General features: G+C 45.8%; 1 protein-coding gene across 2 annotated transcripts in view; it reads right to left on the bottom strand.

Moving 5' to 3' along the window:
• The window catches only part of LOC125943774 (uncharacterized), a 598,059-nt gene extending 589,128 nt beyond the window's left edge, over positions 1-8,931 (bottom strand). For both annotated transcript variants that reach the window (XM_049663277.1, XM_049663278.1), the window contains exons 1-2: positions 8,847-8,931; positions 4,678-4,930 (exon numbers count right to left, since the gene is read on the bottom strand). In XM_049663277.1, coding sequence (XP_049519234.1) covers positions 4,678-4,930; positions 8,847-8,888 — 295 coding nt within the window. In that variant the 5' untranslated portion in view covers positions 8,889-8,931. The remainder of the gene's footprint in view (positions 1-4,677; positions 4,931-8,846) is intronic.
• Positions 8,932-27,253: the final 18,322 nt, after the last annotated feature.

The raw sequence follows: 27,253 nt of genomic DNA, 5'->3' as shown, positions 1-27,253 counted from the left end.
GGCTATGCATTGGCTCGAGCGTCGTCGTCTCATTGCGCAGCTGCCTCGTTGGCGCCCCTCGGTTTCCGCACGTGCCAATGCTCCCGCGTTCGTCATCGTTGTTTGTTTCCACAGCTGGCTGCGTTGCTGCTAATAATTCCAGCGTAGAATTTCACTTCTCTTCAGTCATCGTAATGGGGAGGGCGCGTTTACGGGGGTATGAGCCATTGCTTAAGGTGGTGTGAGCCATTCATGACCAAATGGCGACGTGTCCTAACGCGCTTGAGCAACGCCGCCGCGAATACGCTCGCGAAAGGGCGCGTCGTCGACGTGCCGGTCAACGTGCTGAACACAGGCGAAACGTCTGCGAGGAGCCGCGGACCCCGAATTGAGGGAGCGGATATTGAGGCCAAACGTCAGCGTCGTCTTGACCTCCAGGAACCCGAAACGATGATGCACGCCTCGGCAACGTTAGCGCCAACTTCCCCGGTGCGACGGCCAGGTTTCAACGCGAGTTTCTCAACCGGAATGTTCATGATATACATGTTCGGTTGGGTAATGCCCCACGACGATACGGTCATTCTGATCGTGGGGGCATATTCACTACAGCAGATCAACCATAGTCACAGCTTCGCTGGCTTCCATCTTCACAGTAGTTGTAGGGCTCTGAATTAATTAGTATCGCGAGTGCACACCGTGTCGAACCTTTCGGAAAAGGCACTGCACGTGTTGTCATCGAGGAGTCTCTTTATGTCATTGAACTTGTGCTTCCATCCTGCTCCCACGATGTCATGCTAGGCTGGGATTTTCTTTCGTCCAACAATGCCATCATTGAGTGTGCTCGTGCCGATGTGGAGTTTTATTTCCGATGCCGCCGTGGACAGAGGTCCTGTGACGTCCACAAAAAGTCGCAGTTTCGCTCAAAAGGCGCAGCATCGATTGCGATACCAAGATAGTAGACACCTATACGATGTAAGGACATTAGTTTTATCGGCCGTATAAACTTGCAAACATGCGCTTACTAACTAAATTAAGATGCACTTTGTCAAGCGCGTACAAGCAAGCATGAACACATCTCGCTCAATGACCGCAGAAATTCACTGTCAAAACGTGGCAGTCCGGAAGCGCGGCAGCAGTGAGAGAATTGACCTTCGTGCTGTATCTCGCTTCAACCTGAACTAAACCTGACATCAAAGGTCATACAAAGCTACCGGCACTGGGCGTACTTTGTTCACATAGCTTTGTAGATGCGGCCCGCGGGGGCGAGCACTTTGTCCACGTCGTAGATCTCTGTCAGGATACGGCGCCCGCTCGACCGCGCCATAAGCGGCAGCCGCCACAGTAGAACGGGTATAACGCCCTCTCCCCTCCTTCGGCTCATGCCCGTGCCTTGTAGGCGATAGAAGACGGCGCGCTTTCGCCCCGCCTTTCTCCCTCACGCGCGCGAGGTTGAGCCGCGATCGGCACACAGCGACGATGTTATCGTGTTTGGACTCTATAGGGAACATCACGGTGACTGCGACGGCAAAAATGTGCTTGGAGTGTCGATGTAATTCCTATGCAATAAAATGCTTGTTGCCGAAGTTACTGGTATCCCTCCTCAGTCATCCGCCGTGGTCTCGGTACCTTGCACCTCAGCACGTGACGCAACCGTGCTATTCATGCCATGTGACTTTTCGCCCGTCGCCATTTTCTTCCTTTGCCGTTATCGCCCTCAGTACTGGCCATGTTGTCATGTGTGTGGGTAATCTGTATTTTCTCCAATTACTTTGCATCGCTCAAACAGTGGATTCCTCAATGCTCTTCGATTCTGCTGACGATGCACATACGTCGCCCCTTGCTGCGCTCGACAGTGCGACTCGACTGCCGTTGGAGTGATTCCATCTATAAGTCTCCGGTAATCATACAAACCCGCCACGCGCGCAACTTGTCAGCCTGCTTCACGAATTTACCGCCTCCTTCAATTGCAATCAGCATTCTCTCGGCAGCGCCACCGCAGTATCGCCCAACAACTACAAGCACTACGCCGCTTCGCAAGCTTCACTCCTCCATCGTGCTGACCGTGTCTCCGCTTCTGAACGTCGTCTCATCAACGAGCAATTGAGCGGTATGCTTCTGCGTAGCGTGATTCAGCCGTTTCATAGCCAGTGGGCATCGCCAATCGTCCTCGTAAAGAAGAAAGATGACTTTATTCGCTTCTGCGTTGAATATACAGAAGTCTTATCAAAATTACGCGCTAAGACGCATATCGCCTACCGCGCATTGACGATGTTCTTGACGGTTTGCAAGGCGTCGAGTTCTTTTCCTCTTTGGAATTGCGGTCCGGATATTGTAAGTCCCGATGGCAGAGGACGACTGCTGAAAATCCGCCTTCATCGCACCAGACGGATTATACGAATTTAATGTCGGCCTATGTAATGCGCCCTCTAGGATATGACATGTACCGATTTGTTTTCCTTCTTTTACTTTCTTTAAATATTCACTGGAAAATTCAATCCGGGCTGGGGCTCTTGTCCAGCTGCTAAAGCACCTTCTTGTTCCGGTCCTGACATTTCGTCTTTGTTATTCGTAACTACTGACTGCCAAATAATGATTGTCAAAGTCAAAGCCACTACAAGTTGTTCCACTTTTTTCTACTTATACGGACGTGAGTCTTCAAGTCCATTGGTTACTCTGCTGCTGTACCTGCCTGATGCTTCCGAGTGCACTACAATTTCAGAAGTTGCCCAGTACGCTGAAGATTGCCGTCAGTTGGCTCGTCCAATAACAGGCGAGGATCAAGGGTGTCCGAAGGCACGACATGACGACAGTCATCAGCCCGCCCCCATCGTGTTTCGCTCTGAATACCACCTCGCCTCTCTTTTGAACTTCTGGTGCCATATCACGATCGGTAGTGTATCGTCGATGCCACGTCGCCTGTAAACTACATCGTTGAGCCCCTCACACATTCGCCAGACTTGCTTCACCGTGGGCGTGAGACACTGCATGTTAGTCGACTGAAGCCATATTGCGATTCCCTCATCTTACCTGCTCTCCGAGTCGCCACGATGGGTCCCCTTCACTCCCGTGGCAAACGTTGTGAAGCAGACGCACCCCTGGCTGTGTTGTTGTCCGTGGCGCGTTGAGAAAAGAAGGTTCGTGCCATGATTGCGTGAGAACTCGTGTTTCTGTTTCTACAGTGCTTTCTAGCAGTCGTTATTGGTTAAAGTAAACCTCGTTATACTATTATATCATAATATTACTTTGCAGGAAGTCGTAAGTGTCATGTTTGGTTGTCGCGGCATTTTTACATATTAAATATTTGAGCACTACCCGCAGCGCCATTCATGAGATTGTTGCGTGGGGCACAACGCCTCATAAGATAAGCCTGCGGCCAATCACAAGTGCCGGTAAGTTATTCCACGTATTATTAGTCTTAGGTAAAAACGAATGCAATAATGGATCTGTACTAGAAGCATAAGGCCGAGTAATAACTTCGTTGTCTATAGGGAAAAGAGGTATTACGATGGCTGGAGATAATTTAGAGCAATAATCCCGCTTTCTTTGTTATAAACTGAAAACACATTTAAGGAAACGTTGCAGATATTGTCTTCGTTCTCTTGGCGAGCACCATTTAAGGTATCGCTTTACGTCACGAGTACTTTCCCAATTCATCATACGGACACAATGAATCAGCCCTTTATTGACGAATGATGCCTACATGAAACACACAAGAAAAAGCTTTCTTGATGAACAACCTGCACATTCTCCATAAAATTCATCCCGAAAGATGTACGGACACAGGCTCATGGTGCGGGGCCACGCCAACCCTAGACCACATATCATGGACATGCATGGCAAGCAAAGAAATTAGGGAGCACACAAAATGGGATGTGGAGCTGCCCGGTTCACAGCACAATGGGTCATCAGCCGACAATCAAGGCGGTGCGCAGAAGCTAGACAGGGGCCCAGGGGCTCCACCCATTGAGCGTTTTATTCACCAATAAAGCTGTTCTTGCTTGCGGAGTTTAGGTATTCAGTACAATGTGTCTGGCTAAATGTATTCGCCCAAAACTGAATGACACGCAGCGAGTGTCATTAGTTGGTTAGAGCAGCAACCCACGACAAGGAAGAGGACATTTGGCCCGCTTTCTTTTGAAAGCACGGTCAGGGGCGGCCGAGCTGTGCAAGATCTCTGTTTGCAGAGGTTTCACACACACGCGCGATGTAAAGCAAGTAAATATACAGCTATGCTTTATATACGACGAGAGCTGTCTGTACAAATTCCTAATGAAGCCATCAGTGGCTTGAATGAAGCCTACTTCGACTTTTCTTCCTGGCGTTTCCATTCTATTGCTGAAAAATTTATTGTACCAAATATGCTTATCATTTCTTCCGTTAGACTTATTATCGATGTGCTTTGGACACTTAGATTGAAGATAAATATTCCTTGAAGCTATTTATATGAGTTGCCATTAAAGAGTTTGGTTCAAGTACGCACATTCCTCGAATTTGCAGACGCAATTATTTTATCAGATAGCTACGTCTACAAATTTGCTACATTTGGATAGGTACTACCTCAGCGGAATTACGGTTGCATTTTCAATATGACCTCAGTGTCAACGGACGTAGCTGCGCAATCAAATGCGCAGCAAATTTTAAAGAAACAAGAACGCCCGAACAGGCTCCGACACAACCAAGAACCGCTCAGTCTCTTACCTGCCAAGTGTGAGACCATTGATGCCACATTTTGAGGCCACGATGCATTTTCCCTGTTGACACCGAATTTTGCCATGAAATGCACGAAGATTAGGCCAAAGCATGACTGTGGTAAAAGGAGAAAGAATGCCGCAGCTGCCATCGCCACCGGTACGCTCCAACACCTGTCTTTGTGCCCTACATCTTCATGGCAGGGGTAGCTAGGCCCAGCAGGATCTGGTGGCGGTCTTTTCGCGATCGCCCCGAACGTCTCCTGTGATTTTATCAACAAATTGAAAGATATACAAGGTTTCATTTTTACTGAATACCTTTGTATTACGTGTGCCTGCCACTGTAATGAAGCATGCATCGAGGGCCTAAATGTATTACAGGTCTCTTCACCCAACTGCTACTTAGTTTAAACTATTTACGTACGTATGTATACCCTATTGCCTATTGCTTTCAAAATCTAGTGCAATCGTATGTATTCATACATACTGTTAAGTGCCAGTTCAAAATGACTGACGGGCATTTCTTACAGTTAAATTGCTTCCAGTTAACGATACTGAAGAAAAATTACCCGCCGTGGTTGCTTAGTGGCTATGGTGGTGAGCTGCTAAAATCGCGGGATTGAATCCTGACGACGGCGGCCGTATTTCGATGGGGGCGAAATGCGAAAACACCCGTGTACTTAGATTTAGGTGCACGTTAAAGAACCCCAGGTCGTCCAAATTTCTGGAGTCCCCCACTACGGCGTGCCGCATATCAGATCGAGGTTTAAGCACTTAAAACCCCATAATTTAATTTTTTAAGGAAAATAAGGTCAGCCGAAATTGCGCAGCAAATGTCCCTCAAAAGACGCTGTTCTTCATTATGTTCTGGGGTTATATGTGGCAAAGCCACTATCTGATTATGGACCACTTGGGGTTCTTTGGCGGGCACCTAATGTGCGTACACCAGCGTATATATCGAAATGCGGCCGTCATGGTAGGGATGGAACCCGCTACCTCGAGCTTAATAGTGCAACGTCATATTCACAAAAATACAACGGCCGGTCACATTGCTTATTGTTCAGACAAAAGTCGCGTTCCAACGTAATATAGCAGCATATGCATGCGCGTGTATGCATTTGTGTTTGTCGCACACATGCCAATATCACGCTTACATGAATAAGGCGTAAGCGTATTCTCCCGTTTTTTAGGTTTACACCTTCGAAGTTGTGATTGACTCATACATGCGAGTTTCGGGAAGACTAAGTTTCACTATGCAACCGATAATCTATGACAGAAGTTAGGGTGACCTTTAACACTTGCAGGTGCACACAGGGACAAGAGTTACTGAAAAGGGTACAGTGGCGTTTAAGAGAGGACCACTCTTGAGAATTGCTTATGCATTTATGCGGCTGTATGAATGGGGTCGGTGGGTCGTATATAGGGGTACGTTGCAGCAGGGCTACTTAGCGCAGTCCTTGACCCGGACTGCGGAATCACCGTCCTTTTATTGCCCTGCAAGGTAGCGCCAGTAGCGCTGGCCAGTTTGCATCTGAAAAATAGGCGCTCACTCTCGGCATATCAATGTCGGCTGAGTGACACTCTCTGCACAGGAGTGAGGGGGCAGCTGTGATGTACGTCGATGTCACCGACGACCGGTCCTATGCGGCTTTCCATCCTCGCGCCCGGCTTCAAGCTTACACGGGCTTTGTTTGGCCACCGAAACACGACTGTTGCATACTCGAACTGCAAAATTTCGCAATGGCCTTCGTGTCTACCTTACCTCGTCGACTATCGGCCAATGTTCAATGGTAGCGGACATCGAGCGGCTAGCTCACTGATGTTTATCGCAGCGATGATGGATAAAAATGCCACTGATTCTTTCCGCAAAGGAAAGACGCGTTGACAACGTTTCCCTCGTCAGCATAAGCACCGCCTCCGCTTTACGCCGGCATGCGTGTTCGAGAAATTTATGTATTGTGTCCCATCTAACGTTAGCTAATTTATGAATATATTAGAACGCGTCATTTGAAGCCATTACTAAATGCTTGTTCTCGGGCTCTCTGTGAAGCAAACAACTATATTGGTTTCGTACTTCTTATTTTCATACACATGCATATATAATTTAGGCATGTGGAGTCAAACTACACAGATCTTAAGCTACCAATTGAGACATTGTAGAGCGTTTAAGGAACGTTCTATTCAGCAGTATGTAATTTGCTGCGTTATGTATGTTGTAAATTTTGACTCTTCATAAAGAATGTTTGCAAAACATGGAAAGAAGGCATGGTATTGATTGTATGAGCCCTGCGCTCGCAGAGCTCTGAATCCTGCCATGTTTTTACGAACAGCACTTTACGAACAGCACTACGCCAACCGCACATTCCACGTACGGCCTTGCACGCTTCTTCCAAAACAGTGACAGCTTCTGAGGTATTGAATTGCGTCGACACATTCCAGCCAGCTTCAGTGGCCCAGAGAAAAAAAATAAGCACCGCGTACCTATCAACCGTTTCTGCAGGTTGTATGCTGGTTGATGTGCGTCAGAGGCAACCTGCAGCCTTTATTCCACAGCGGCTTAGCTTTCTGCATTGCCTTCATTTTTAATAGTCATTTCATCATTTGCAACCATGCCTGAGCAGGTATATCTGGCCGAAGTCGGCGTGCATCCTAATGATTAAAACATTCCTGTATCATGGGACAAGACATTGCTAACGCCTTCTCTAGACGCATGACAATTTCCATGATGGCCCGCATGAATTTCTAAAGAAAGTTCAATAAGGCCAAGTCAAACAGCATTTTGGACGGTGCAGTGGCCTTCTTCAAGGATGTTCAGCGCATACATATTCGACGGCAACGTCGTCACATCTTTGAAACAAAACAATCATAGGTTCATGCAAGCGGGCAGGGAAGGTTGATTTGTTGCGTTGCCATCCAATACATTCAGTGATAACATAGTACAAATAATCGCTAAGGAATTCCAGCCAGTCAAGATCAACGTCAGCAAGGAGGCTAAGGCCAGTTCCCTCTGGATTCGCCAAATTGTCCAAACGCGTCAATGACTCTAAGAACATCTCTATGCTGATGTTTTACAGAGTTATTACCGGTAAGCCAGATGTGGCTTCAATGTAATATAAATGAGCCGTATTCCTGGCCGCAAAACGTTAGTTGGTATTCATTAACAGTAACACATATAAATATGACTGATTTGGACGATCTGTTGTCGCATAAAAGCTCGAAGATATCTCTTTTTTTTTTCGAAGCATTCACAGCGGTCATTTTTCCTTCTCAATCGACGCTCATGACTTTTCAGATAGGGCGTTAATTGCAGATCTATTTTCTAATGTTAAGAATAATCTTGAACAAAATGGTTCATTCGCTTTTGAGACGATAGCAGGCGTTTCTGTAGATAACTTCATTACTTTACGTCCTCAACATAGTAATTTCCTTTCTTTCGCGTGTGCTTAAAAAAATTTCCCATCTTTTCAAACATAATCAGCCAATCCGAGTATCAATAAGTCCGCTTGATTACTTGTTTACAGCGTGGCTTCATATTACTACAGTATTAATTATTCGCGCAACGGATGAGTGAATTAAGTTGGTAAGACGTCAACATTTATAATAGATCAAGCCATAGGCATACAGTCTCATTATTTGGCACGGCAGTCTTGCATATAACTTATTTTGCCAAAATTCTGGCAGAATCGTTTCAGAAAAAGCATCGTATTTATTAACGTTTACACCATGGAAACAAAACCAGAAGTCAGTGAGCAAATAAATATTTTTCTCCGAATAAAGCATACGTAGCAGGTATGCAATTTCCACATTTATAACCTGCTCGCGCGATGAGTACCAGCCGTGTTGGTACGACATTTTTTTCTAGCGTTTAGCGCAACAACTTCGAAAAACAACGGACAGCGGGCACAGCGGGCGCTTGTGTTTGTCTCGCCTACTGTCCGTCGTTCTTGATGTACTTGCGCTAAACTCCACAATATCTGTTAGAATCTATTCTGGCGATTTTCCTACAGTAATTCCTCCGTTTTTTTTACTCGGGCCGAACACAAGAAAAAAAAATGGTGTAGACATTCGTCAGCGCCTTTTTATAATGTGGCCTCATCTTTGCACCTTTTAACCGGAACGCAAGATAGAACGTCAGATTGGGACCTTAACCAACTCTGTTGCGTCTAAATCTATACATACCGGCTTAGTGCTGGATAGATGGGTTTGTTTGGTCTCGTCCATGTTGTCGTTACCGGCTACGAAAGAAGGCTCTGCAGTATACCATATTCGAAATGTACAATAGGGGATTGGAAACAGTCATGAAACAGCAACATTCAGCTCGAAAGGGGGAAAAAAGAATACACGCAAAGTAAGTTTGCAGCGCAGGTGGTGTTAGAAAGCAGCCAAAAGGCACAGCTGTGCGTTCAATGTCACACTGCTGAAGATCACCCCGTGACAGGAAGCAGAATTCGTTGAATGTACTCACTTCCCACACAACATGTTTTCATCCACCGGCCCTTTACGATATCTTTAAACCACTGGCACCATCCTTCGCTGCGCCTCCTGAAGATGCACTTCACTCCGACGTGTGTGTCACATCAGTTCCAAAATATTTCAAGTAGATAACAATTACCTAAGTAACGCCGCGATATACGGGTTGGAGTAGGCAGCAGTTGTGGGAATTGTGAAGTTTGGCTTCATAATTTACCGCGCGCCCACGCGTGCCGCGGAGCGAGCTGAGCAGACGCCTTCCTCCTTTTTACCCGTGCAGGGAGCCAGACGCCTTTTCCACCTGCGGCACAACTGTCTCTCGAACCGGTCGCAAACGTAAACCACCACGTGGCCGCGGATCTGCGCACCCATTAGACTTAGCAAAGCACGCTACCGAAAGAAATGTAGGCAGCCAAAAGAGTAACTCTTAAAAAAATTTCATGAGCCATTCCACTCGGTGAAGGTGGATTACCAGCGAAGCTGTTTTGCACACGACACAGAGGTGACTCAGGACCTTGAACAAAGGTACGAACATATTTATTGCCGTGATCGGTGGTCACCGTGACGATAGGTAGGCACACACATTCGCTTATCAACTCTGTGATCAAATGCGTCCGTCACGCGAGACAATGAATGGCTCATACCCCATTAAGCAAGGGCTCATTATCATTAATCACCATCAGCCTATATTTATGTCCACTGCAGGACGAAGGCCTCTCCCTGCGATCTCCAATTACCTCTGTCTTTCGCTCGCTCATTCAACTTGGGCATGCAAATTTCCTAACTTCATCATCCCACCTAGTTTTCTGCCGGCCTCGACTGCACTTCCCTTTCCTTGGCACCCATTCTGTAACTGTAATTGTCCACTGGTTATCTATCTGCCCTATGCATTACATGGCCTGCCCAGCTCCATTTTCTTTGTCTTAATGTCAACTAGACTTTTGGCTGACGTCATTTGCTCTCTGATCCACACCATTCTCTTCCTGTATCTTAACGTTACCCCTAACATTTTTTCCATCGCTCATTGCTCTGTTGGTTCTTGTTCTCAATCTTCTTTGCTAACCTCCTAGTTTCTGCCCCATATGTTAGCACGGGTAGAATGCAATGATTGTACTTTTTTTTCTTTTTAACAACAGTGGTAACCTCCCAGTCAGGATTTGGTAATGCTTGTCGTATGCACTCTAACCCAATTTTATTCTGTGAATTTCTTTCTCGTGATCATTGTCCCTTGTGAGTAATTGACCTAGATAAACATACTCCTTTACATACTCCAGAGGCTGACTGGCGATCTTGAATTCTTGTTCCCTTGTCAGGCTATTGAACATCTCTTTGTCTTCTGTACAATGATCTTTAGCCCTGCTCTTATACTTTCTCGGCAAGGGCCTCACTCATTTGTTGCAATTCACCCAATTCATCTCCAGTTTTTTAGATCAGGACAATATTGTGACACAAGGTTGCAAACATCTGCAAACCAAAGGTTGTTTATATATTCGCCCTTGATCCTCACTCCTAAGCCTTCCCAATCTAATAGCTTAAGTACTTCTAAGCATGCAGTGATTAGCATTGGAGAGATTGTGTTTCCTCGCCGGACCGCTTTCTTGATAGGTAACTTTCTACTTTTCTTGTACTAGCTGCCTTTTCCAAGGTAGCTGTGGAATCATTGTAGATATTTCCCAAGATATTCACGTACGCCTCCTGAACTCCTTGATTACGCAATGCCTCTATGACGGCTGGTATCTCTACTGAATGAAATGCCTTTTCATATTCTATGAAATCCATACAAAAGAGGTTTATTGTACTCCGCAGATTTCTCGATTGCCAAAATGATGACATGTATATGATTCATGGTAGAATATCCCTTCCTGAAACGAGCCTGTTCTCTAGTTTGATTGAAGTTAACTGTTGCCCTGATTCTATTGGAAATTCTTTTTGGTTAATATATTATACGGTACTGAAAGCAAGTTAATGGGCCTATAATTTTTCAATTCTCTAACGTCTCCCTTCTTATGGATTAGTATAAGGTTAGCATTCTTCCAGTTCTCTGGCACACTTGAAGTCATGAGGCATTGCGTGTAAAGGGCAGCAAGCTTTTCAAGCATATGTCCTCCATCATTGATTAAATTGACTGTTATTTCAGCTTCTCCAGCCGCTTTCCCGCGGGTCATGTCTTGCTAGGTCCTTCTAAGTTAATCGCTTGTTATAGAAGGAGGCTCTTTATCCTGTTCATCACTACTTCAAATGAAAGTAGCTTGGCTGCTCTGGTAACGGTACAGGTCAGTATAAAATTCTTCCTTTGCTTTTTTTATGTAATTGAAAATTGCTAATGATATTACCCTGCTTACTCTTCAGTGTATACGTCATGCCTTGCCTTATGGAAAGTTTTCTTCTCGCTGATTTAATGCTGCGTCCATATTTTACGGCTTCCTCAATCTTTCCCACATTAGAAATTTGAATATCCCTTACTTTCTTCTGTTTGATCAGTGTTTACATTTCAGCGTATTCTATCTGATCTCTTGAATTTGACACTTTTCATGCTCTGTCGTTTCTTTATTACGTCATTTGTTACTTGGGAGAGCTTACCTACTGGTTTCCTTGGTGCCGTACCTCCCACTTCAATTGCTGCTTTCTAAATCAGCCTAGTTGCGGCTTCACTCATTACCTCTATGTTATCTGCATCTTTCCATTCTATAGATGCATATTTGTTTGCGAGAACCAGCCTGAATTGGTCTGCTTTTACCCTTACTGCGCCTAGGTTGTCGTGTTTCTTCATGACTAACTCTATTCTTTCTCTCTTAAAATTGAGAGATAAACCTAGAGCTCACTAACCTATGGTCACTGCACTTTAGCTTACCTAACAGTTTTACATCCTGCACTATGCTGGGATCGTCCGAGAGTATTAAATCTATTTCGTTTCTTTTTTCTTCATTAGGGCTTATTCAGGTCCACTTTCTGTTGCTAAGCTTCCAGAAGAAAGTATTCATTAGGAGCCTACTTCTTTCCGCGAATTATACCAACATCTCCCCTCTAGTTTTTCTAGAATCCATGCCGTTCTTGCCAATTGCTTGCTCGCAAGCCGGCTTTTTCCCCACTTTTGCATTGAAATCACCCATGACTACAATATACTCAGTTTGCACCTTGGTCATCGCTAATTCAACATCTTCCTAAAAATGTTCTATTTCTTCTTCATCATGACGGTAGGTTGGGGCGTAGGCTTGTACTACCTTTATTCTATACCACCTACTCAGCTTTATTACTACGTCTGCTCCCCTCTCAATAATGCTGTAGAATTCTTCAATGTGTGAGGGCTGGACGTGAAGGCTAGGGACGTTAGGGACCATGTCGCTCCTCGGCATCGACCTAATACGGGAAGAATTGTCGCGTCGCCAGCTGGACACCTCCGGTTCGAAAGAGGACCTACTGCAGCGATTGGATATCGACCTTCGTCAGCAGCGTGAGGTGACCCCTCCAGCGGAATCCAACGTGTCCGCTTCGATTGGTGCACCAACTTTTACCCTTGAGCAAGCCACGGTACAGAGTCTTGTCTTGCTGTTTCAGCAGCTGCCTCGCCCTGCAGCAACGGTGACTACACTACCGGATTTGTCACCTTCCATCCCGCAGTTTGACGGCTCTCACAGCCACAATGTTAATGTATGGCTTGATGACGTGCGACGAGTCCAGCAGCTTGCTTCGTGGGACGATGCCACCACACGCCTGATAGCTGCTAGCAAGCTGAAAGGTACTGCACGAAACTGGCATCTCGCGTTCGGGAACCAGTAGGCAACCTGGGCCATGTGGAGCGCGGCCCTCAAGGGCACTTTTTGCACAGAATTTTCCCTCATCGAGTGGCAAGAGCAGGATATGAAAGTATCCCAAACACCATCCGAAAGCTTGCACCAGTATGCCTTTGCCATGTTGAGAGTAATTGAGCGTTGACCAGTCAAGCTCTCCGATGCCCAAAAGATCGACTGTCTGCTGCATGGCTTACGCGAACAACACATCTTTGCCGCAATCGCAGCGAACAGGCGCCCACGGTATCTGATTTGATTACCACCTACACTAGCCTCGACAAGAGTACACAACATATCCAAGCTAACGTAATCCCGTCGCCTTTTGTCGGTTCCATGAAGCCGCCGCCGCAGTTATTTCGTACCTCTAAGCCTCTAGAACGTCAGCAACCTCACCCAGAATCATCGGCTCTACTGTCCTGCGAGGTGCAACATCAAAACCACGCAATTCAGAGCTATCCACGGATCAACAATAAGCTAAGTATACAGCTGTATCGGTACAGTACGGCGCCCCAGCCTTTCGTAGTGACCAGGACCTAGTTCAAGCTGTCTGCTACCAATGTCATGCATAGGGACATCTGTAATCCAAATGCCCTACACGTGCAAGCTGCTTACTAAAACCACCATCGTCAGCAACTTCAACCATGCCCAAAGCACCAGCTGCATCCCGCCTTGTACAGTTCGCCCGTTACGCGCGACGACTCGCAGCAGTAGTGCCCCTTTTTCCACGAGCTGTCATGGGAGCCGGTGAATGCGCAGCGTTTCCTGACTCGGGATCCAAAATGACCCTGTTATTTAGAGCCCGTGTGCCTGCTAGCATGATCATCCCCTGGACGGAGCCCCCTCTTGCTGAACTTAGACATCGTAACAAGCGCTGATGGACGGGAACACAAAGAAGAGACAAGTAGACTGAACGGGTGCTAGACATAAACACATCTGTAAACTGTAAACACATCTATGAACTCAAGCACGAACTTCACGCCATTACAGCTTCTGCATGGCTATGTACCTAAAATTCCGCTTAAACAACGGCGCACATTCCAGCAATCCGCCCTTGCCGAGCGCATCCTCGACACGACAGTGCACCGCTCCGAAGCAGCCGCCAACTCGGAAGCGGCTCAAACTGCGCGCAAAGAGCACTACGATCACAGCCACCATCCTCACACCTTTACTGTCGGTGACCTGGTCTGGGTTACACGACAGGTTCCAGTGCCCCATGAGAAAATGGCGCCCCGCTTCAATGGTGTTTACCGCCTCACTGAGCAACTTACTCCATCAACTTATAGTTTTACGTGTGTTAAGTTTGTTAAGTTTACGTGTGTTAAGTTTAAGAACCGCAGCGATGGCCTAGCGGTAGAGCATCCGCCTCGTATGCGGGAGGTACCGAGTTCAAATCCCGGTGCCGCCGGGAACCCACCGGTTTCTCTAATGGGTAGAGATGTCCTCTGGCCTGGTGCTCGGCTGTCGTGGGGGTCCACATCTCGAAAGAGGGCCCAATAGAGATTTCAGCTGTTGTCTCTGGGCGCCTCTTGTCCAACCACAGACGGCCTTGTAGACGAGCATCCGCCGCGGCTGTGGGAGGCAAGTGCTGCCGCAGGGTACCTACCGGTAAAATAGGTACAAGCGCGCTCCCAGCCTGGTGCTCAGCCATTTGGGACCTCAACGCTTGGAAAGGGGTGTTTGACCTCAACCCGAAGGTGCCCCCACCTCAATAGGTGCTTTGGGTGGCACATGGGAAATGACCGCCATGGGAGCGGCCCAGACACCACTTGATTTCCGTGCTCACGTTGGTTTCGACGGGAATTCAGGGCGCAGGCTCCTTTCCCAAGCGTATCACCCCTGAAGGAAGCCGAACGCCAGGCCGGGGTACGCTTGTACCCTTTTGAACCAGTGGGTTAAGAAAGGAAAACAGAGAAGTGAAAGCTAGCATGGAAATGATTAACCAATGTTTCGAAGAAATGAATGCTACCATGAAAGCCATTCAGAAGGAAAACGCAGATATTAAGGCTCAAAATGCTTGCCTTTTGTCTGAGTGTGCACTGCTAAAGAAACAGGTGCAAGCGAATGAACTAAAAATATTGCAACTGGAGCAGTATTCAAGAAACAAAAACCTTGAAATCAAAGGTATTCCAATGTCGCAGGATGAAAGTCTCCCGCAAATTTTACAGAACATTGGCAATGCTATTGATGAACCCATTGTACAGGGCGATGTTGAGGCATGCCACAGGATTCCAACAAAAGTTTCAACACAGTCGAACATTCTTGTACAGTTTTGCAGTAGATCGAAACGCGATGCAGTTTTGGGAAAATCTAGAAAGAAAAGGCTCTCAGCCTCTGATATTGGTTTCGCACAGTCTGCCGCAGTATATATCAACGAACATTTATGTTTCGAACTAAAGAAGCTGCTGGGCATGACGATCGCGAAAAAGAAAGAAAAGAACTGGCGTTTTGCATGGACAAAAGACGGCAAAATTTTCGCAAGAAAAACTGAGTCGTCCCGAGCACTGCGCATAGCTTGCGTCTCGGATCTTGATAAGATCGACTAGAGAAAGGATTTCTTTCGGTGACGTGATGCCCACGAACACCTCTTGTCGTGCTCATCTTTCGCCTTGCGATGTGGGTAACTTATATGCAAGAAATAAAAATTCATTATCTTTCATCCACATAAACGCACAATCAGCACGAAACAAGGAAGACCAAATTGTTGCGCTTACTGCCTCATTTGGTTTCACTCCAGATGTGCTGATGATAACTGAAACTTGGTATAAAAATGAAATAGATGTGCTTAAGTTGCCCGGTTATAAATCATTTTTCCTAAATCGACCCACTCGAAGAGGAGGAGGCGTTATGTTGATGACAAAAAACACGTTGCAATGCCAACTAATTGAGTCATTTTCCCTTGTTACTAAAGATTATGAAGTGCTTTCAATTAAAGGCAATGATAATGTGTATTGTGTTCTATATAGACCTCCAAATACATGTATACCAAACTTTCTGTCCTTTATAGACGAGTACCTAAGCTGGATTAACGATAATGGATTCAAGCTCATTATGGCAGGTGATATAAACATTGACTTGTTAAAGACTTCTAAACCGAGTGAACAATTATATAGGACCCTTGAATCTAATGGTTTTGAAAATGTAGTAAATTCTCCGACTCATATTTCGCATGGTTCAACTACACTAATAGACGTCTTTATAACTAATATTGAAAATACAAATTTATCATCAGGTGTTATAGGCAGCCACATCAGCGATCACCTCCCAATTTTTTTATTCTTGAAACTAACCGCACCTATTGGAACCGCGAATGACTTTCATTTGACTGTACGAGACGTAAACGCACACAGTTTAAACAATTTTCGCAATGAAATATTGCTTATTGACTGGTCACCTCTACTGCTAATTACAGACCCCGAGACCGCTTACGAATATTTTCACGAAAAGTTTAAAGCTGCTTATGAGAAATGTTTTAGGTACAAAGTTCTTAAACCTGCGCACAAAAGTAGAAAGCCATGGGTTACAAAACAGTGTTTACAAGAAATACGCACAAAAAACCGCTTATTCGATGCCTTTATTTCAACGCGGTCTCAAGAAATTTTGCGTCAATTTAGGGTACAAAGGAATAAAGTTAATAGTCTTCTACGTCGTGAGAAAAGAGCGTACTTACAAAATTTATTTAGCGATGACATTATGAAAAAATCAGATATTGTTTGGAAGCGTATTAATACAGTTCTTGGCCGAAGTGGCTGTAAGGAGACTATTAGAGAAATAACGATTGATGGAAATGTAATATCAGAAAAGGAACTGGCAGAAACTTTCAACAATTATTTCACCAATTTAGTAAAGAGTTCTTACGATCCAAATTCCTTGAATTATCTAAGTTCAAGGATCAGCCAGTCGGCATTCTTGAGTCCTACGACAGATAATGAAATAATTAGCACTTTCTTACCCATCAGAAATAGTAAATGTTGCGATGCCGACGGTTTTGAAATCGGGCCTGCAAAGTACGTACTAGATGCCATCACTCCGGCATTGACACACATTTACAACCTCGTTTTATCTGATGGTACTTTTCCAAAAAGCCTCCAGGTTGCTAAAGTTAAAGTATTACACAAGGGCGGTGATAAAAACGATTTAACTAACTATAGACCAATATCCGTCTTGCCAATTTTTTCAAAACCTCTCGAAAAACTAATTCACAGCCGCATCACATCCTTTATAACTAAGCATAAATTAATGACAAATATGCAGTTTGGATTTACGAAAGGTCAGTCTACTGAAACTGCCCTTCTAACGCAAAAAGAAATTATATTAGATTCTTTCGAACGTCAGCTATGTACATTGGGTATTTTTGTCGACTACTCAAAAGCCTTCGACTCCATAAATCATACTACCCTACTAGAAAAGTTGAACTATTATGGCTTTCGAGGCGTTTTTCTGAAATTAATGGAATCATATCTTCAACACCGCATGCAACAAGTAGTTATAAACAGTCACACGTCTGATTTGAAACCACTTGACGCAGGAGTACCACAGGGAAGTATTTTGGGGCCCTTGCTTTTTTGTATTTATATTAATGATTTGGTGAGCATTGATAATGACGTAAAATTTATTGTATATGCAGACGACACTACAATTCTAGTAACCGCAAAAGATGCTGAACATATCATGATTAAAGCCAACAAGGTTCTGTTAAAATTATCCTCTTGGAGTATCGCGAACTCGTTAACAATAAATGTTAATAAAACAAAGGCTGTACTTTTTAGGCCAAAAAATCGAAACATTGATACTCGTACCACTCTACAGCTTAATAACTCCATTTTGCCAATTGTTCCTTCTTTTAAGTGTCTTGGCGTCGTATTTGAGCAACATTTGTCGTGGAATGCTCACGTGGAAATGGTAATGGGTAAGCTCTCTCGGGTGACTGGAATACTATGAAAATTGCGTTTTTTCCTTCCAGAAAGTATTAAACTTCTTCTGTACAAATCACTGTTCTTATCATACATAAACTATTGCAATCTTGTCTGGGGCACTACAACGCTTTCTAATATCAATACACTGCATAGAATGCAGAAAAAGGCCGTACGTTGTATCCTAGACGTTCCTTACTTAACGCCAACTAGAGCTCTATTTGAAAAGCTGAATTTGCTACCTATGCCCAACATTTACGAAAACATGTTAATACGAAGCTATACAACCAGTATTAAAAAAAGCAACGACAGCCTAAAACGTATATCTAACTTGGTACCAAACCATAAAACGGTCAATACAAGGAGCTCGGAAATATGGGAATTACCGAGGCCTAGAACAAATTACACCTATCAAATGCTTCGTTTTCGACTACCTTACCATTTAAACAAGGCAAACATAACATAATGCTTTATTTTTTTAATGCTAGTATAAAGATGTATCTAAATGCAAGTGTGTATGCAAACGTTCTTTCTTTGATGCGGTGTATTTCCTGTATAATAATTATTTTTGTTTTGATTTGTACTATGTGTATCACGACCTTTTTATATAAAGCTGTATAAACTATTACATACATTGTGTCCCATAAAAGCTTTTATAAAGGTTTTGTATAAAGCTTGTGTATATAGTGTTGTATGTTTTTGACTGTTGTTAAGTTTCTGTTTATTGTTTTTGTGATGTATTTTGCAAGTACTAGCTGTACTTCTAAAAAAATTACTCAATATGTATGTCATATGATTTCCTTTATGTGCTTTATTTCCTCATGGTAATACTGATAATGGCTTCACAGTTATTAGTGTGGACATTCACCTTTTCTATTTTCTTGTGTTAGACTGTGTTTATCCTTTGTTGTTTTGTTGCTGCCTTTAAAACGGGGCCATGGACCACGTCAAGCCTTGCTGGCTTTTTGTCCACGGTCCTCAACATCTGCTGTATGTTGGAATAAATTTTGATTTGATTTGATTTGTTTTGATTTGATCTCCTCTTGTATATCAACCACGAACACTGCACGAGTCCCAGCTCAATCCCGACGTGCCCCCAGTTTCTCCAGTGACCGAGCAACTACCTATGCTCAACGTAGAGACCAACAACAACCCAGAAGTGAACAACGTCACCTACACAGCGCGGCAACAGTCTCAGCGGCCACAACGCACTCGACGGCTGCCTAGCCACTTTGACGACTTTGTGTTAGAATGAGATGTGTTATCGCGGCTGTGTCACTGTGTGACCGTTATGGACAGTGTACTAAACTTACTGACCACGGGACTTGGTCAATCAGACTGGGGTGGAGTGTGGGGGCACCCTAACGTCCCTAGGGCTAGGGACGCTAGGGAGGCATGGCATCTCGAGGCGAAATAACTTCTTCAACAGAACGCGTTTATTTCATCGCTCAACCGAAATGTGACCGCCCACGCCGGCGGCGAGAACAAGAGAAAGAAAGAGCGACCGTAAGAGCCTGCGCCTCGCTTGGGCCTGGTCTCATGTAGGCGTAAAGGAGGCGTCGGAGGTGGCGCTAGCGATCAGTTACGCTAATACTGGACGCTAACATATACGGGCGCTCGCACCAGCCCTCACATCTGGCGCAGTCGACACCCGAGCCTCTGCCAAGCAGCTGAGTGGCTTGGAACTAACATATACGGGCACTCACAAATGTTGCCCGCTATGTCCTTATGGATTGGAAGTCCTACCCCATATTCTTCTAACCTCACTAAGGCCAATAATATCACAGGCAATGCCTGAGAATTCCTCAAACAGCCCTGCTAAGCTAGCCTCACTCGAAAGCGTTCGCGTTTGGAACGTTGTCAGGTTCTGTTTCCAATGGCGGCTGTCCGGATCCATTGATTCTTCGGACCCTCTGACGCGTCGCAGGTCTGACCGCCGCCTTGGTCAGGTGCTTCGCAACCACTGGGGACTGAGGGCCATGGGTTAATTGCTGGCGTCATGAGGGAGGAAGCGGCCAATACTGCGCCAGGGAAGCCAATCAGGGTCGTAGCCAGAAATTTTAGGCGGGGGGGGGGGGAGGTTCACCGGCCTGACTGGGGGGAGGAGGGGGGGGGGGCATGCGTCTGCTTTGCTCTGCGTGACATGATTGATAATAAATATCGGTAATTTAAGCAGACTCTATACATGTACTGCAACGACATCGGACCCTCCCTCCCCCCCCCCCTCCCCTGGCGCATGCGTGCGCTTGTGAAGAAATTAAGTAAAAAGTAAGGTAAGCGCAGTAAAATACAGTACGTACGACAGGTACAGTGGGCGTTTGGAACAACGGTCTCTCATCGCGCCACTGCATGAACCAGTCTTAGAAAACGCATCATTGAGACGACCCGCCCGATCGGAGAAGACATAATTAATTGTTAATCTCCGTTAAGCGTAGATGGCGTCGTCCTCGTCGGGACGAAAGGCGTTTCACAAGTCAATTACGGCTATACACGTCAAAATGCACGTGTGACCAGGCTATACCTACTCCCATAGCAATAGCTTGTTCGCTGCGTTTTTGCGCTAGAAAACTTAAATACGCGCAAAAACGCGTAATGCATTTTTTTTTCAAAGCTTTCGTCGCCCTGCTCCCTCATACGAGAGGGTTGCATTTCCTGTGGCAAGTGCATGGGCCGCTGTGCCTTCCGCTGTGTGCGAGCGTGCAGCCGTCATTTGCCTTGACGTCAACAGATTCAGAATTGTACAGAATATTTCACCGCACAGCATAGATATGGCATGTGTACGCATTTTAAGTAGTGCGTGCAACTCATTTCTGCTTCACTTACGCCGGTGCAAACAGGAAGCGGCCTTGTACCTCACAGAATCTCGACTGATTGGCGTACTAGTGATGCAGGAATGAACTCCGGTCTTGTTCAGTGCATACTGCACATTATCAATTTCTCAGGACGCGTGAACTCCGACAAAGAACTGTCAGCGCCTGCAACAACAGTTTACTCACGCTGTACTGCGCACAGCAGTAATCCATGTTTGTCGGCTGTCTGTTTCGTGCATTCTGTTTCGAGTCGGTGGAATTTCACTGCTGGCGTCAACCCCTTCGTGTGTACATTGGTGGTTTGGGATTCCACAACACAACAGAAACTACCAGCCTTGCGTAATTGCTGGTTTGGGAGTCAACAACACAACAGTAACTACCATCCTTCCGTAGGGGCGTAATCGCAAACGAGAGACGTTTCGCGCGAAGACTAAAGCTACGTTCACACTTGGCAAGCGGCATGCTAGCGGCCGGAAAATCTTTTCCGCGTATGTCCAAGTTGTTCACATCTGTTTTGCTACCGCCGCGGCCGCCGCTGTCGCTTGCGTCCACATCCATCTAGTCTGCGTACGTTTGTCTGCAAGGTGGCGCTCATTATCACATTATTTCGAGCGGTATGTTCATTCATTGACCCACCCGTCATCAAGAGTGATCATTTTGCGCAACTTCGCGTGTCATCTGCGACCTTCGGTAAATTCCTCGTTGGCGTTCCGCAATTCTCCTCACATGGGCGCGGTAGCGCCGATTCACAGGTTGGTGTCTATAGGCGTGATTATATTTCTTTAATAGCTTTTATTTATAAGTTGTAATAATATTTCATCATTTCGTATTATTGTCAGCGCCTCCAGGACACCAAAGCGGCAACGGGAACACCAAAGCTAAAACCCGGGCTGGCCCTTGTGTTGGGGCTCGCCGAAGCCTGCGCGTCCTACGTGAGACCTACGCTCCTAATCTATCGTCGCGACTTGAAAAGCACCCCGCGACTTCGGCAACATACCGTGCACATACGAGGAGAATTATGGAGCGCCAACGAGGAATCAGCCTAACTATTGTCTGCCATGGAAGAAGAGATGGCTTTTATACTTCTACCTACTTGTTATCAAGAAATGGACAATGAATAAACGGAAGACGCGGACACCTCGGAAACGGCGGTGGTGGGTTCGCCTGGCTTTGCTAAAGTGTTAGAAGTTAAGCCACGCCAAGGCTTCGTTGCCGCACCTCCGGTCGCGCGACGTTGAATACTATCGCGAGTATTGCTGACAGTAAGTTTTAGTACCACTCTTGTCGTAGAGCAAGGGGTGGTTCTTGATCGCGTCGATCAGCATTGCAGCCTACACTTTTGGTACCATGTTCAATTTTACGACTGGATGTTTATATGCTAGTGTAGCTTCCGGTCGAGCAGAATGACTTTCCGCCGCGTTTCCGCTTCGCCATGGCGAAGAAATCGGTCCGAGACTGATTTTCTGGCAGTTTTGCCGCCTAGGCGGGCGGATTTTTGCAAGATTTTGCCGCTTCCGCCAGCTTCGAGACCAAGTGATCCTGCACGAGCGCGGCCTAACCGGCACCTGAAGGGAAGCGGCGGAAATGTATACCGGAAATTTCGACCTCCTGGGGTCTTTCACGTGCACCTAAATCTAAACGGGCCTCGAGCATTTTAGCCTTCATCTGAAATGCGGCTGATGCATTTGTTGCTTGCATTTGTTGCGCATTTCTTGCTTCAGAATGCGGCCGCCACTGTCGTCACATTCTCGCCAAAAACCTCACAGAGTGTCAACGCCTTGACAAACACCGTGACAGTTTTTTCCATGTGCAAACATGATTCGCTGTAAATTACCAACCCAAACGGAAGCGCCAAGGAATGAAATTGTGATAGTAGCCCCGGTTTCTTGAATTATGTCAGCGCGAAGCGACGAGAACAAAGGGTGGGTAAGTGGGGGGAGGGGGGGGGTGCAACAAATTTCAGGGAGGGCGGTTGACCCCCCCCCCCCCCCCCCGCCCCCCCCCCCGCCGGGCGACTTGCCGCTCGAGGCACTTCGCGTGTATTCGCGAGCTTCTTTCACGCTCGGAAAAACACATTTATGTAGCACGTTTTGGGCAACAGCAAGCTGTATCGGTAGTTTTTCGTGGTGCTCTACAATTTTCTCATTGACGCTTTCATATTTAGGACAGTACTTTTCGAGTTAGATAATTAATTACAATTACCTAATTAAATCTCAGAAGCGAAAAAATTACTCGCGGCTACTCCACAGCACTGGAAACAATACGCGATAGGTTTGCTTCGCGTAACGCCGTTCCTCTTTTTTTAAATCGTGCTGCGTGATAGCGGGGACAGCCTGTATGTATATATATATATATATATATATATATATATATATATGGAAGTGTTATTCATATACTGTACGACTTCGGCAGAAATACTATATATATAGGTTTTGCCTGCTATTCTTAGTATTTCTGCCGAAGTCGTACAGTATATGAATAACACTTCCATATACATACATACATATATATATATATATATATATATATATATATATATATATACATATGAACAAATTGATATACTGTGCGACGTCGAATAGTCGTTTCCGTTCGAATGTAACGCATAACAGCACTATTGAAGTCTCAAGGGTGAGTGACCGATGCAAGTAAGGACTGTATGGTATGATTGTGCTGCCAGAGAGTCGTGGCTGTTGCGCACAGGCGCAGTTCCTGAGAGAATTAACGTACGAGTGTTAATAAGAGCTGCTTAACAAGTGCCCAGCTGTCATTCAATTTTGGGGCAGCATGTACATCTGCTAACTCGATTCAGACAAGGAAAACTTTGACAGTCTCACCATGTTTGCAACCCATTAAAACTGGGTATCCCATGATGTAGCACACTTCTTCAACGAACATAACAGATCTGCACATATCTATACGCGTATGTGAGACATTCCGTTCTTTTATTTGTTTCATTATGGTCGTTATTAGTGCACCGGATAAATGAAAGTCGCGCCGGTCCCGTTATTGTTACTGCGGCAGTAAAGGAACCCATAAGGTTCGCGCGGACTGCTGCAAGCACCATCATTACAGAAACCTCGTAGTCCTCATTTCGTTCCAAGAGCAAGCTTAATTTAAAGAAAAACGCGTTTTCCTAGATTGCAACTGCCCGCTACCGAGCTGGAAGGCGCCTAACGTAGCATTCGATATTCCCGCTTTTGGCCGCCAACAACGTTCCCCGGTATAACATAGCGCTAGAAAAACTCGCAGCAATACTCATTGCTACGCTTGTTTGCGTACGCTGCTGGTATTGCGATATTTTCCCCAGATAGGATAACACCAATGAGGTGACCCGGGCACTGTTGTGCAGTGTGCATGTCATCCACGTGTTACTGCCGAAGCAAAGCCGCTCCATATGGGTGTCGCAATTTCGTGAGCCTCTGTTTATCCTGCCAGAGTGTCACGCCTCCGAAATGCGACATGATCGACCCATGTATACCGTGAAATTTAACGAAACTAACGTGGCCACGATTTAATTTTCCCCCCTGAAGTTAAGGTTAAAAAAAGTGGTGCTTTCATTCTCACTTTAACGCACACGGGTTGCTTTTCCATGATGCGCTCTAGCTTCTAGGTGCCCTTGTCACGGCCCAGCATTTATTTTGACGAGGCTGCGAGCCGCGCATATGCGCTGAACGAGCTCAACAGTTGGTAGCGCTCTCACCCACCAGGAGACACTTGGGGCAGCGGTGGTTCGTTTCCAATATATGATGCTTCATAATACAGATGGTAGTAATATTGTGTAGCAAGAGTCTTGCTACACAATAAGTAAGAGTTTTTGGACTCTTTTTTTTTTGCGAGTTCTGTTTTGCGAGTTTAAAGCTCTCTCGTCGGAGAGTCATTGGGCCCAAAAGAGAGTTGACGCGTCTCTTCACGGAGACTTAGCAAGCAGGACGTACCTACAAGAGTAACACACTCTCTTTTTTTTTTTTCTCAGAGTTTAGGAGATGAGTTCTTCAAGTATCACTACAGGTAAGTTGTGGGCACGATAACTGGGAACGTTCTCTGCGTCTTCGCGTATCTTCTACCTGTGATAACTTGATGTGACCACCTGCCTAGCCCGCATCGCCCGGTCGTGGAGCCTCCCGTGTCCGGTTGATGTGAGGGGCTCCAAGTTCGGGTCGTCCTCGCGACATCTAAAAAGCCGATGTGAGTTAACGGCAAATGCGATACCACGGTAACTAAACACATTCCCCGATTTTATGAACGTCCGTAGTATATATATATATATATATATATATATATATATATATATATATATATATTAATTCATAGTATTAGTTTTATTTTCGTACAACGTTGAAACTGTCATGGTATTCGTTTGTTCCCCCTACACGTGCATAAAACATATCAAAGTCCGACAGAAAAGGGCTGCGACAAATCTGCGTTTTGAAAGGCGCATTACACGATTTGTTTGCGTCTCCGTTGGTTTCGTTATGCACGGAAACGCAACGAGCACTCGGGTAGATTCTTCGGTTCAGCCCATTGTCGTAAAAGTTCGCCCTTCGAGCGTAGCAGTTGTTTCCATGTCGCTTCGTGAGATTTGAATTGTGGCGTGCACAATCCAGGTACGACGACATCACAAACATTGCGAACGAGAGAATCCCGAGGAGTAGTACGCGAAAAAGAAACCATACCGCCGAGGCGCGACTGCGCCGGCGGTATGGTTTCTTTTCGACGGCATAATACATCGACGACAAAGTTCCCTCCCTCTAGTGCGCGCAACGAAAAAAAGAAAAACAACCATAAAAAGACGCCGCGACGCAGCGCCCGGCGCCAACCCGTCTATGTCCAGCCGTCGGCGAAAAACCCTGCTCGCCCCTGGAAACGGCCGCCGCGTCGGACTTCTAGAGAACTATCGAATGATCGCGAAAGAAAATCATCACGTGACGCCGAGTGACGCCGCCACGGTTGGAAGGTGCCAGTGAAGTCTAGAACGTTCGCTAGGTTCCACTGTGCTGCACGCTAAAAAAGACACAAGAACCTTTTGGAGTAGAGTAGCAGTCTGGCTCAGTTGGTACATACTGAATAGTAAAAACCAGTCAAAAGACGAAGGACAGAGAAGAGACGTGGCACACACGACGACTTGACTAACAACTGTGCTTTATTGAAAAACCCCGTCTCTCAGGAAAACCCGGCGAGCATGCGCAGCTCAAAAGCCGACACCCACACACAAACAAAGGTGATTGCAAAACGCCACGTAGCTAACGCTAGAGCGATAGGAAACTAAGTTCCTTCTGCATCAGTGAGAGAGAGGTAGAACTGATGCAATTATCCCCTAGCAAATTGATATGGTAAGCTTCGAGAATTTCACGCTCCGTCTTGCCCTTGCCCCTACCAAGGATTTTAACATTGGAAAAAAGCGGGACGCAACCGCATTCCTGACAATGGCGAGGCAGATTTGCTCCATCAGAGGTATTCCAAGAATTGTAGTGTTCTCGCAGCCTCTCATTAATACACCGGCCTGTTTGACCGATGTAAACTTTTTCACAAATCAGCGGAAGCTCATACACCACACGTGTAGCACAAGGAATGTAACCGTTGTCATGACACGCGGGGGGTCTATTCCTGCCGCACGCCACACGTGAGCAAAGGCCTGAAAGTTTGCAGGGAGCAGAAAAAACAACGTTAACGCCCTGCCTCGCAGCAACTTTCTTGACGTTGTGGGAGTCCCCCCTGAAAATAGGGCATCAGTTGAAGTCTATTCCGTTCAGCCGCCGTTGGGTCAGCCCTTTTTTTGCTCTCGCCTCTTAACCTTTTGCAGCAAAGTTTCTGCCACTGCCTTCAAAAGCACTTTTGGGAAACCAGCAGTCACCAAACGATCGAACTGGTTGTCAAAACTTGATTTTATGCTCTGGTGACAACTCTTTTTCAAGGCATTTCGAAAACAATTCATAGGAATCCCTCTCTTAAGGACTTTTGAGTGTGGCCATCGTCAAGAAACGTTAGTTCAATTTCTAAAAATCTAATCGAGTGGTTAGTAGGCAGTTCATGTGTAAAGCAAAGTGCACTCGAACAAGCCTTAAAAACCGTTAAGACTTGGTCAAGTACGACAGGCAAGGAGTCATTCGGTGAAAGATTTAAAATAATCAAGAAATCGTCAGCATATCTGAAAACTTGGCACACACGTTTATCAAGAAGAGAGCCTTGAAGTATGTTGTGAAACTTCGCTAAAGATATCTGGCATAGGACTGGTGCAACGCTAGCCTCTATACAGATTCCTTTCTTCTGTATGAAGAGGGAGTCCTTGAAAACTACTACGGTGGAGGAAAGGTACACTGTTAACAGTTCCAAGAACGCTTCAACAGAGACTCCACAAGCATTTTGGAAGGCGACTAGGCCATTCTGATCAATCTGTTCACGCACCGCGGCAAACAGTTCACCATGAGGTATGCTATAAAACAAGTCCTCTATGTCCGCAGTAAAGGCACTGTTGGCACCAGGAATGCCATTGCTGAGCACTTCAACTACTGCCGAAGCATTCACTACACTGCAAGGGTCTGGAACGGAAAGGGACTGCAAGTGAAGCTGAAAAAACTGACCCACCACCTTCTGCCAAGTGCCTGCCT

This window comes from Dermacentor silvarum, chromosome 3, assembly GCF_013339745.2.
Source record: "Dermacentor silvarum isolate Dsil-2018 chromosome 3, BIME_Dsil_1.4, whole genome shotgun sequence".
Lineage (NCBI taxonomy): Eukaryota > Metazoa > Arthropoda > Arachnida > Ixodida > Ixodidae > Dermacentor > Dermacentor silvarum.
Note: the sequence above shows the minus strand (reverse complement) of the source record. Positions and strands in the feature narration are given on the sequence as shown.